This window comes from Lissotriton helveticus, chromosome 5_1, assembly GCF_964261635.1.
Source record: "Lissotriton helveticus chromosome 5_1, aLisHel1.1, whole genome shotgun sequence".
Taxonomy (NCBI): domain Eukaryota; kingdom Metazoa; phylum Chordata; class Amphibia; order Caudata; family Salamandridae; genus Lissotriton; species Lissotriton helveticus.
In genome coordinates this window covers 325,456,360-325,469,265 of record NC_136065.1, presented here as the reverse complement: position 1 = coordinate 325,469,265, position 12,906 = coordinate 325,456,360, and the positions used below count along the sequence as shown (strand labels likewise).

Below are 12,906 nucleotides of genomic sequence, written 5' to 3'. Positions count from 1 at the left end.
ACTCTGCCCTCACTACTCTGCACTCACTACTCTGCGGGTGTGTGGTGGTGGTGTGCGTGGGGTTGTGTGCGGTTGTGTGTGTGCGGTTGTGTGTGTGCGGTTGTGTGTGTGCGTGTGTGCGGTTGTGTGTGTGCGGTTGTGTGTGTGCGGTTGTGTGTGTGTGCGGTTGTGTGTGTGTGCGGTTGTGTGTGTGTGTGTGTGTGCGGTTGTGTGTGTGTGTGTGCGGTTGTGTGGGTGTGTGCGGTTGTGTGCGGTTGTGTGCGGGTGTGTGGGTGTGTGCGGTTGGGTGTGTATGGTTGGGTGTGTATGGTTGGGTGTGTATGGTTGGGTGTGTACAAGCCACATCGTTCACACTGAGCTCTGTATATAAAGGTCATGCAATTTGTACATGCGATTTTGAAAGTAATGTATTTCTGAGAGCAGCACCCATTTTTTTTTAGATACCTGCTTACAAGATAAACCATATCTTCTTTACAAAGTAAAGGAGGCCTTCCCTTTGTAGGGAAAAACAATATAATTCTGTTAAATGAGTGAACGAAATGCATTGGGGCAGAAAAATAAAAGGCAAATGAAGCAGGAGTGAAGTGTGCGTGAAAAGGAGAAGGCTGTTAGTGCAAGAAATCAGTGGCTAGGCTTGTATGAGAAGCAGGAGGTGTGGGAAAAGGTGTGAGGGGGAAGTGAATGCGTGGGATCTGCGAAGGCTTTGTGTGAAAGGGAACTGTTGACATTGGTCACAGGAGGATGTACCAGTGTCTGCTTGGGCAGTGAGTGAGTGATCTGGGAATGAGTTTGAAAAACTGGTATGAACATTAGGGTGAAGCAAGTCTCTAATGATAGGACACTGAATGATAGTACAATGAGTGATCTGGTACAACGGCAGTAGGAATCTGGTAACCGGACTGTGAGAGTAAATGTGAGGCTCCCAGTGAGAGGAAAGCGAGGTGGAGTGTTTTTTTTATGAAAGGGTGGAGAGAGTGAGTCATGGTGACGAGACAGGGAGCGAGTGAGGAATCTGGCAATAGCTGGGAAGATGCAAGGGATCTGGTAAGAGGACAACGAGAGCTACTGCAAGGGGTCTGTTATGAGGGCAGTAAATTAAAGTGATCTTCTATTTTGACATTAAAAGTTTGAGTTCGGGTGAGTGGGCACGAGTGCTTATCAAAGCACTTTGTTTGTTTTTTTACTTTCAGCTGTGCTGCATAGCAGCCAGGCTGCTGTACAACATGGCTAAACATATCCCTGACAAAACCAACAGATTTTGTATAGGAGAGTCCTATTTGCTTTGCCAATGCTTGTTCAGCCTACCTCAGTCAAAGAGCAGGCGCGGGTTTGCCGGCGCGCACACAGAGCTCAAGGGAAAAAAAAAACATCAGTGCACACGCTCCCAGCACCATCTGCCTTCAATTACCGGCACCTCGGACAGTTGGTAATTGAGGATTTATGTATTCTTCTGCGCGTGTCTGAACACTTTATGCAGGAAGTGGACATTGCAAAAATTCCAAAGCCCTATGGCGTGCTGCCTTACTTAAACACAGCCTTGCCTGGACCAATTACCATTCACATGGCAGAATACCACACGCAAAAACCGCGCGCTTTCTGGAATGCGGCAGCCCACAGCCCTTTCTGAACTTTTTTTTTTTATAACATTAGAGCTCGGAAGCCCCGCCCCACTTCGTGTGACGTAGGCCCGAGCCCTAAAAAGCGCATTTGCATTATATCAAAAAACTGCATTTCAAGCAAGTTTTCTATTTACTAATCCTTCTCGGTTTGGTAAATAAAAGGGAAAAAATGCTCCCCTTATTTTGTAGGTGTGTGCATCCACGTTGGCACGCGTCTTCAAAATGACAGGGCAGCAGCATCATAGTGCTTTCAGGCATGTTGTACAGGTGGCTGAAAATGTTGCCAAAGCCAGTAGGTCTCATAGGCGAGACCTATTAACTTTTGCAATGTTTGGGTGCCATGCCCATCCGCTTCTTCCCCACTAAGATCCCATTAGATTCAGGGATCAGGGCCACTCAAGGCAAAGGAACTGCATTTTCAGCTTGGTGGTTCTGTTTACATTTCCTGCAGTGGGAAAGGAGAAGGCCCAGGCCAAACAGTCCAAAGGGTGGTTCATGAAAGCTGTTAAACAGATGGATGGCAATCCGGGGGCTTGTGGAGATGGATTACAGGTGGGGCAGACATTGTTAGCATAGGATGACAGCGGCCCTTGATTTGAACAAACAGCCACGAGAGGCACACAAAACCTATTAATTTGATTAACAGAGCTGTGTGCTTTCTCAGCTTTGTAGTCCCACCGTGTCCCCCCAGCCCCCTCGCCTTTGAGTGACTTTGTCACGGATGAAAGGACCTCTGGGAGAAAGACAGTGTTTTCAGGCCCAGGTGAGAGGGTCAGGTTGAACATTTAAGAAGGATCTTGCAGGATGGATTGCCTGACTTTAGCCCACAAAGGTCAGAGGTCAGCCCCCTTTACCCTCTGCATAAAACCAACACAGCCTAAGACCTTACTTCCTGGCCGCCATGCCATCAGCAGATGTCTATCTCAGCCCTGCGAGGCGTGTTTTGCAACCTAAATATTTGTCGGTCAATTCATCCAGCGGAAGAATTCAACATTCCCACACTCCTCTTTGTTTAGGAGCAAAACAAATAATATCCTAATACATGATTGCCCCTCTGGCCAGGTTGCAGCCTGTAAGAAGTTAGTATTGTCTTACTTTCTTTATACTGGGTACCATGTACAAAGCGCTTTTTGAGCCAGTCTAGCACTCATTTTGGGGGACGGGGACTTGTTTGTCATCATCAGACTTTGACTCAGATCAAGAAAAAGGGAGACAGAAAAGTGAGAAAGAAAAAGGGAGAGAAAGAAAAAGTGACATAGGGTGAACGCATTGATAAAAAAGAACCCACAAGAGTAGGGTAAAGCGGCAGGAGGTGCAAGGTGGTGGAGGAAAGAGGCTCGAGGCAGAATCAGTAGGAGCCCTTACATTCCGTGCCAGCGGTGGGCTCATAGTGAAAACGTAGGACCACTTACTTATTTGTTTATTTATTTATTTTTACAAATTGAGCTCTGCTTGCAATCAGAATTTCATAGCATGCAAAACACACATTTTGGACTTTTGGTGGTCTCTAGACTTGAAACGACTAATGGTGTCACACAAACATGGAGCCCCTGGGAGTCCTAGAAAGATTCCTACTTGCAGTGTGTGGGGGGGTTGTATCAAACTGATTAAATATAGCAACTAAATGAATATCCCTAAAATGGTCCCACCAACGGGGTGTACTTTTTAATGTTCATCACAGATTAAAGGCAAATATAGACGCTGTGATAGTGCACAGTTTCGTAAACTTGCTTAAACGCTCCCTCAAGCTCGTAGTAATTATGCCTTAACGCATAAGCATCGTCACTTTAAAAGTGGTTTTGGCGTCCAACTCTCAGAGGTGTTTCAACAATTGCAGAAAGGTTTAATTTGTTTGGTGTTCGAGAGCGCGGGGTGCTCGGCGTGGTTGAAGAGTAAAGAAGCTCGAGGGGTAGTTGAAAAGCACCAGGGGTAATTGTAAAGTGCGAGGGGTCGCTGAGAAGCACGAGGGGTAGTCGAAAAGCACGAGGGGTAGTTGAAAAACGTGAGGGGTAGTTGAAAAGCGTGAGGGGTAGTTGAAAAGCACGAGGGGTAATTGTAAAGCTCCAGGGTTAGCTGAGAAGCGCGAAGGGTAGTTGTAAAGCACAAGGGGTAGTTGAAAAACGTGAGGGGTAGTTGAAAAGCGCGAGGGGTAATTGTAAAGTGCGAGGGGTAGCTGAAAAGCGCGAAGGGTACTTGAAAAGCTTGAGGGGTAGCTGAGAAGCGCGAGGGGTATTGTAAAGCGCGAGGGGTAGTTGTAAAGCGCGAGGGGTAGTTGAACAGCGAGAGGGGTAGCCGAGAAGCGCTAGGGGTATTGTAAAGCGCGAGGGGTAGTTGTAAAGCGCGAGGGGTAGTTGTAAAGCGCGAGGGGTAGTTGTAAAGCGCGAGGGGTAGTTGTAAAGCGCGAGGGGTAGTTGAAAAAACATTCCTAAGCTACCCTCTGTCAAAGCAGCCTCCGATCACTGCGAGAGCGCTGCACATGTAATTGTATGTGTGCTGTACACACTCCTTCTTGATGCGACCGCCCACGCATCGTGAGGACCCGTTCACATACTGACAGCTTCTGTCTCTAACAACTCCCCCCTCCGCCGTCCTCCCACGCTCGAGGTCTCTTGTGCACTCTCTGCTGAGATCTCCATCTGACAAGCGTAAGCAGCGTCCTGTAATGAGAGGCCCGGCTTCACCTGGGGCGTGTGGCGCGCGGCGCCTCCGGGCCTTTGAAGCCTGCACGGGGCGAGCGCGAGGTGCGCCCTCTCAGGCGCCTTATCAGGGCCTGCCGCCTGCCCTTTCCGGCGGTGTCTCCTGGACGCTTACAGGGTGGAATGGATCACACGAGGGCCAGAGGCGAAATGTCGCGAGCTCCAGGCCGACGAAGGGACAGACAAGGGTGTACCAAGGCGTGACATTTAAAGACACAAACATCTTCTTTATAAGATATCAAAATGAAGAGGTAATTGTAGTAAATTCTTTTGACAGAGTGGTTCAGCTATGAAGGTGTGATGCACGGAAGATAATCGGGACAGATTGTGCCAAGATTGTCCTAGGAGGTACCTTATCTTGCCCCCCTCATAGCTAGGAGGGCCTGTTGTGCGATATCATCATGCATTACTCCGACCTCCGGATAGTAATGATGTCCCCCAGACCCCAGTTCTCGCGAATTGCCCGCTGATCACTCTCCTTTGTTAAAGGCTCGATTCTTTCCTTAAATCTAAAGAATTGTTTCCAAGATTCAGTGTCCAAGATTTGGTGTAGCTGTTCCATCAGTAATCAAACGGTTCGGTTCCCTATAATGTGCCATATCTCTTTCAATCGTCTTCCTACATGCCTTTGTCTCACATCGCAATAGTTTCCCCCTGGCTAGGTAAGCCAGAGATTGTGAGTTAGCTTGTGCTGTTTTAGCTCTTACTGTTGGTGGTAGATGTGGTTCAGAACCAGGAATCTGGCCCTAAATTGCATCATAACCTAGCAGGCCTGAGGTTCCTACCTCTTTCAGGTAAAGCAGCGTATCCACCAGATAGAACTCTGAGAGCAAATTGTTCCTCAGATTTGCAACTAAACACAGAGGCTGGAAACTTGGTATACCAATTTCTCAATCAAGGCAATCTGATCTAAAAGTTTGGAGAAGTCTTAAAAACAATAGAAGAACATACACAGCTGCCTTGCTGACAGAACAAATAGAGCAAGCGAGGAGTGTAGCAGATTGAGGAAGGCAAAGCGATTCGGCTAATACGGCAATCGAACTACGAAGCAATGCATGTCAAACAAATTCTAAAAAAAGACAAAGTTGCACAGACATCCTCTTCTTAATGGAGTGCTGGGTGATTATCAAGAATAAGCAAGCATGTCATATCCAAACGCACATTTATTTTCTATATGTTGTGTTGTCCAACAATCACATGGGCATATCTCCTTGTAAAACAGCCCATCAACAAGATCTTTGGATTGGAAAGAAAAACAGAAAGAATTACTCAATGGTAAACAATTGTCAACAAGAGTTTTGTGAACTTTCTATATTTCTTTGCAAATGATTGGCTAACTGCTAATTAACCTGGTGGTGATGTGGTGAAAAATAGACTTCTTGAGTAGAACCTCATACTGAATATGGATACAGATAATTTCTCAGAAATCTGAAACTGTAGAAATGTCAATTTAACTTTTTTATTTGCCTTGTTGACAGTATCGTTTTCCTTAGTCTTGGATGCGATACCAGCATATTGATTTAATGTCCAAATGTTTCAAACTACATGGACACTTGATTGAAATGATGGTGGTGGTAGAAGAGCACATTGTAGTCAAAGTTGAACCACCCACATCTACTTGACACGGAATTTATTCAGATTAAATAGTATATGATCTTCTCAAATATTTATCTTTAATAATGTAAAAAAAACTTTGCTATATTAGACATCTAATGGAGCAATAATTGATTAAGAATATAACCGGGATTGCATTAGTCTTGATTAAAATACAGCATTCAAATTAATTGAGTAAATAATCACCTCTCAGATTAGAAGAGTGTTTTGGAGTAATTATTAAGTATGCAACATATAACACACTAGAAGAGCTATGAGTGAGTGTGAGAGCAGAATGCATGAGCAGTATACTCTTTTTTTTACAAAGCCAAAAGAAAACGGATTTAAAATGCAAATCTTTCAAGAAATTGAGTGCAAATATTCGGAACGTTAAATGAAATTTCAAGGCATGAGCCATATCTGCCCTGAAGCCAAAACAATTTTTGGTTTGGTACTAACTTTTAACCCGTGTGATAAATCTGTCCCAATTTGGCACAGATCTGAGCCATTACCACAGGTTATGTTTTTTTAACATATTGCAGATTGGTCAATGTGGTCAAAAGTTGTAAAGGGCGCCACATTTTTAGATATGAAATTTTGTTGCTCTCTACTTATCAAAAACTACTGGACATTTTCACAGAAATGTGACATTAAGACAGAGTTAGTGTAGAATAGATCTTATACGTGGTTTGGTGAAAATCTGTTAATCTTTTTTAGATTTTCGGTTTAAATCCTACAGTCTTGAAGGTTTTAATCTTTTGTACATCTGTAGTCAATCCTGTAAACCACAGGGCAGGTGCCATATTGTATCTGCCTTGCACACTCGAGATCCATGGATTGAAAATAGGAGTTCCTTTATGCTTACATGGGCACTTGGAGCAGAGAAATTGGGATTAAGCAGTGGATATTGGTTAAAATATGCAGAATGGTTTGGAGCTGTCAGTGTGACGATAAAAACCATATTTTACAGGGGCACATGATATACTTTCCATAATTCTTGGTGACCCATGGAATATTGTCCTTATTTTTTGGTCACTGTGAAATCTATTTTTTATCATTGCATTTTGTGTGTAGGTGTGTGTGATTAAAAGATTATGGAACTATTTGTGTCATTCCCTACTGCAAAATCTGTCTCTTGTTCCCGTTTCTGATAATCTAATCTTTGCTTTGTTTTGCATATCTTCACAGTCCCTCGGATCAATGGACACCCTAAATTGGACCGGCATTGGGACCCAGCAGCATACGACAGTGCCTCCACGGTGATGAGCAGCGAGCTGGACTCCAGCAGCTTCATCGATTCTGAAGATGACAACACCAGCAGGTGAGCGACTCTGTGCTGTCCTCCTGTGCAACGGGAGATCCCAGTGCTTACTAATACGCTGGATGCCGTCTGGTGGACGTTTGTCAGATGCACTACAATATAACGATGCATTGCTTGAGTCGACTGTAGTAGCCTATAGCATTTTTCAAAAAGTCAATGCGAAGGACCACAGGTCGTCTTGGTCTCATCTCTATGGTATGCCTATGTTTGTCTCTGCGTCCTTTATTTCTATAGACAATTTATAACAAGGGATTTTCCAACCATATGATCTAGTTAGCGCTGTATACCTACAACCGTTCTTCAAAAACCAAAAATACTGAGTATTCGATTCCTCACTCTTAACCTTACCTAAAACAAGCAAGTATGAAGGTATGATGGACCTCCGCTGAAATATTAGTGATCTCTGCACCCTGTCAGTCACGGTGTTAAATAGTGGCAAGGTCAGGTCAGCCTTTTCTCTCTTCAGATTTTGATGGGAGTACCCAGAGTTGGGAAATGTCAACACTTTATTTAGAGATTAAAGGACAGGACAATGACAACAAATAGTGCGTGGTATTTAGAGCAGCAAATCTTGCATTAAATTTAGTAGATTCATTTCTGTAAAATACACATAGCTTATTACATTCTTTCACAACCAATCAAGTTACAGATGTGATCCCAGGGAGAGATGGCTACTAATCTCATTTTTTTAAATATACCTTTGAAAGGAAATATTTGTAAGCCCCTCCCTCTCCAGCTACCTTCGTTCCCCCTCCTCACCTCTTTCAGTACCGTATCATTTTCTTTAGGTCTAGCTTTTCTACCTCAACCTCTTATTCTCTATGACCGCCCAGCCAGATCTTGCAAAAATAATCAAGTTCCTTCTGCGATTGTATGGCATAGATTGTGTGGCACCATACTGTGACATATTCTATGATGCTGGAGGGAATTCTTAGCAAGTTAGGACGCTGGAATTTTGTGTACTGTATAAAGCGCCCATTAGCGCACCATATGATGTATGAGGGCCTTCAGAAGCTCTCCCTGGTGAGGGGAACTGGGGCTGCGAGCTGCAGAGCAATTCTAAAGCAATGTGATAATCTGGATGTGTATTTTAATAGCGTTTTTGGAGCGTTTTTATTAATTTTAAAATCCGCCTCATTTTGACTGTGGGGGAATTCAGTTTAAGGGGAATTATAAGATTAGGCACTCTGACACTTCTGAACATACTTTACTGCTCGTCTTCAGCCCGGCCGCTTCTTAGCCATCCCGGCGGCGGTGGGCGCCATCTTGTGTGAGGCAGGTGGGGACAGCGCTCAAGTCGGGCCGTCCTTCCCGCCCTCTTTGTGTATTTAAATTAGTCCATCAGCAGCGCTCGGCGCCTTCAGAAGCTCTCCCTGGTGAGGGGAACTGGGGCTGCGAGCTGCAGAGCAATTCTAAAGCAATGTGATAATCTGGATGTGTATTTTAATAGCGTTTTTGGAGCGTTTTTATTAATTTTAAAATCCGCCTCATTTTGACTGTGGGGGAATTCAGTTTAAGGGGAATTATAAGATTAGGCACTCTGACACTTCTGAACATACTTTACTGCTCGTCTTCAGCCCGGCCGCTTCTTATCCATCCCGGCGGCGGTGGGCGCCATCTTGTGTGAGGCAGGTGGGGACAGCGCTCAAGTCGGGCCGTCCTTCCCGCCCTCTTACCTCCCTATAAATGTGTAAAGCGCCCAGACGGCGCAGCGGGCTGGCGCAGCGGGGGCGCCGGATGCGCGCCGAAGCCGCGCCTAAGCCAAGCCCGTCTGCGCCCGTCCGCGCCAAGATCGCGCCGGGCGCGGGCTATGCTGCCCAACATCCTCTTGTCATCAGGTATGATTTTGACGCCCTGCTTTCAGTGCGTTTGACCAGACCCAGCCATAGTTGTAAGGGGTATCTCCTTACTGATCACCTATGGGGCCCTTTCTCATGCCGCCTCTGTAGATGGCCATCCCTAGGACCTCCCGACGCAATTCCTCCCCAACCCCCTCCCCTTCCAAATAAACTTGCCACTTTCAACTGCGGTCTGATTAATGCCAGATCTCTAACACGCCACGGACAAGACGTTCACGACCTTATACTGTCGCACGGCCTCGACGCCACTTTCATTACTGAAACATGGCTAAACGACGCATCAAATCCCGATTTAGCAACCACCCTCCCCCCTGATTTCTCCATCTTTAGGCGTGATAGACCCTGTGGTAGGGGAGGGGGGATAGCCATCATCGTCAAGAAATCCTTCCTTTGCCATACTTTTGATCTGACCTTCATCAAGCACTGTGAAGGGTTAGGCTTTGTTATCCAAATTAATCCATCCACCTCCTTTTCAGGAGGACTCGTCTATCGACCCCCTGGGAATGCAACTCCGTTCTTGGACTCCCTGGACGAGACGTTTGCTTCACTCTTGACTCACTACCCCACCTTCACCCTCCTCAGTGATTTTAATCTCCACTTGGAATCCCCCTCAGATCCCCACACTCTTAATTTTCAACATCCATTGGACATTTTTGGCCTCTCTCAATTGGTTTCCCCCCCAACGCATCGGGCCGGCCACACGCTAGATGGCATCTGTACTAATTCCACCGCCCTAGCTGTCTGTCCCCCGATTCCACAAATATGGACCGACCACTGTCTTATCCCCATTTTCCATCAAGGTAAAACCCTCATCACAACCCAACACTATCCACTCTCCCGCTCCCTTTCCGATCAATTGGAAGAAAGTCGCTGATCATATTATGTTAAACCCCCGGCCCCTTGCTCCCCTTCCTATTATTGTCGGAGATGTATCTCAAGACTCCAAAAATCTCCACTCTTGGATTCACAAAACGGTCACGTCTTTCTCCAAACCAACCATCCTAAAACCAGTTCACCGCAAGAGAAAACCCAATGCCCCCTGGTATACCCAGGCCCTCACCGAATGCCACCTTAAATGCAGGGTCCTTGAAAGAGAGTGGAGGAAAACTTATAATGAGACTTCCAGATCTCTTTACATCTTACAGAGGAAACAATACCTCTCTAATATAAAAAAAGCCAAAAAGGAGTTTTTTACTTCAGCTATAGAGGAAGCTAAACAAAAACAACAGACCATTTTTAATATAGTCAAGTCTTTCACCCATCCCAAGGCCCTGACACTTGTAATACCTCCATCTCAAGCCCTCTGCGATCAAATAGCTGTTTTTTTCACTGACAAAATAAATACCCTTCACAAAGATTTTCCCCTTCCCTCATTTCATACACATGATGCCGTTACTCCTATACCTTCACTAGACAAGTTTACAGCAGTTTCCCTGCTACAAACACAGAAGGCCATCATGACCTGCAAATCGGGAGCCCCTACGGACTCTTGCCCTCCGATTATTCTTCACTACCTCATCGAGTCCGTCAACCCCTTCATCAATGTCATTGTTAATGGCTCCCTTAGCTCTGGCATTGTCCCCGCGGAATGGAAGAAGGCCATAGTCAAGCCCCTTATGAAAAAGCAAAACAAATCCCCCACAGACTTATCTAATATGCACCCCATTTCCCTACTCCCGGTACTAGGCAAAATCACCGAACGGCTGGTCCACGAGGAACTAAAAGCCTTTGTAGAAGACAACCACACTCTACATCCACAGCAATCAGGTTTCCGCCCTGGCCACTCTACAGAAACCGCACTGATTGAACTATCGGACACCATTAAGTTCTTGCAGGATGAAGGGAGACATGCTGTACTCATCCTGCTCGACTTAACCGCAGCATTCGACACCATCTCGCACGCTATCCTTATTAATAGAATGCGCGAGATTGGGGTGTCGGGTACTGTTTTAACATGGATTGCATCATTCTTATCCAATAGAACACAAACAGTATCACTTGGCCCTTTCCTCTCCGGCGAGAAGCCTGTCACATCCGGCGTGCCCCAGGGGTCCATACTCAGCCCCCTCTTCTTCAATATATATATGGCCCCCCTCTTAACATTGATTGAATCCCACGGTATCCGCGTCACATCATATGCTGACGATACCCAGCTCGTCGTCACCATTGATAAAAAACATCCTGACCCTGCCCTTAGATTCCAGAACTGTCTTTCCCAAGTTTTCTCCTGGCTCAACCTTAACCATCTCAAATGTAACAGCGCAAAAACCGAAATTATACCACTAGGTAAAGACACCCTTTTCTCACCTAAAGACTGGTGGCCTCAAAACTCTGAAGCACCACCATGTGCGGTTTCCTCGGCCCGCAATTTAGGCGTTCAATTTGACTCTTCCTTGAGTTTTGATGACCATGTACGTATCACAGCTGGGTGCTGCTTCAACCTCATCCGACAGTTGAAGAAATTCTTTGACTTCCTCCCTATCTCTGCTAGGAAAACAGTCGCAGTAGCCTTAATCCTTTCCCGGCTGGACTACTGCAACGGCCTCCTGGCTGGAATAAAGAAGTCCTCTCTAAAGAAACTGCAAAGTGTTCAACATGCAGCAGCCAGACTGGTTCTTAAACTTCCAAAAAGGTCTTCTGCCTCTGCAGCCCTCAACACGCTGCATTGGCTTCCCCTCCACAAGAGAGTCCTTTTTAAACTCCTTATCACGGTTTTCAGGGCCACTAGGAACACTGGCCCTCTCTATCTAGCCAAGCGCTTCCAGCGCTACATTCCATCGCGCTGTCTAAGGTCATCTGAAGCTAATTTGATTGTAATTTCTAGAATAAAGCTGAAAACAAAAGGTGGTAAAACCTTTTCATTCCTTGCGTCAAAGGCATGGAATAGTCTCCCTTTTAACCTCAGGCACGCCCCCACAGAAAGCCAGTTCAGGAAACTCTTGAAGACCTGGATTTTCCTCCACCCCGACTCAGCAGTTCTAGCAGCCATCTAATCCACTCCTCACCATGTCGGTTCTCTGATCGCTCAGCGCCAGGATGCTCCTTCCGGAGCGATAGTCGCGCTTTATAAGTGTTAATAAATATCAAATATCAAATGTATTATACTGTGGTTGCACTGGGAAGTTGCCTTGTTAAGTATGGGAAATTTTCACGCCTTTTTCATAACTATTCCGATATACTGTAAGCTTTTATCCTTTTTAGATATTTGTAATAAGCCAACAATTCAGATTCAGTTTCCTGCATGAGACTGTTATAGGACCCACAAACAGTTTATAATTGTTTATCACATTTGTCTATTGGCGGGGTTCCGTCCCTGTTTAAGTTCATTTTATAGTGTTTTTAGATTTTATATGTATGACATGATTGTATATATTTTATAAATGGCATTTTATTTATTTAATTGTGTGATCATGTTATAGCATAAATTGAAACAGATATTGTATATGTTTTAAATTATACTTTTATGGTCAAATTGACCGGAATAAAGTATTTTGATGACGGTATAAATCTTTCCTGGAAATGCTGCACCAGTTCTGTACGTAGCTTGAGGGGTAGTAGAAATCTACTCCAGCCACCTGCTAGGGACAAGGTACTCTCATACATTGTGCTCTCACCCATTTTCTTTACCTCTGTTTCTGACACAAATGTTAGCTTCATTCCCGTCTAGAAGCAAATTCCATGCATTGCACTTTACTTAGATGTGAGGCCTCTCTTGTTGCTCTTAGCAAATGTGGACTAGTCTGAGATCCTATTTATGGGCCTCACAGCCTTCTCCGTGTTATCAGTTCTCTCTCTAGCCCTCCAGCACCGGACCCCTA

The 12,906-nt window shown here is 45.3% G+C and overlaps 1 protein-coding gene across 4 annotated transcripts in view; it reads left to right on the top strand.

Moving 5' to 3' along the window:
• The window catches only part of DVL1 (dishevelled segment polarity protein 1), a 650,234-nt gene that overhangs the window by 548,749 nt on the left and 88,579 nt on the right, over positions 1-12,906 (top strand). For all 4 annotated transcript variants that reach the window (XM_078642391.1, XM_078642390.1, XM_078642392.1 and 1 more), the window contains one exon: positions 7,097-7,229. In XM_078642391.1, the coding sequence (XP_078498517.1) occupies positions 7,097-7,229 (133 nt within the window). The remainder of the gene's footprint in view (positions 1-7,096; positions 7,230-12,906) is intronic.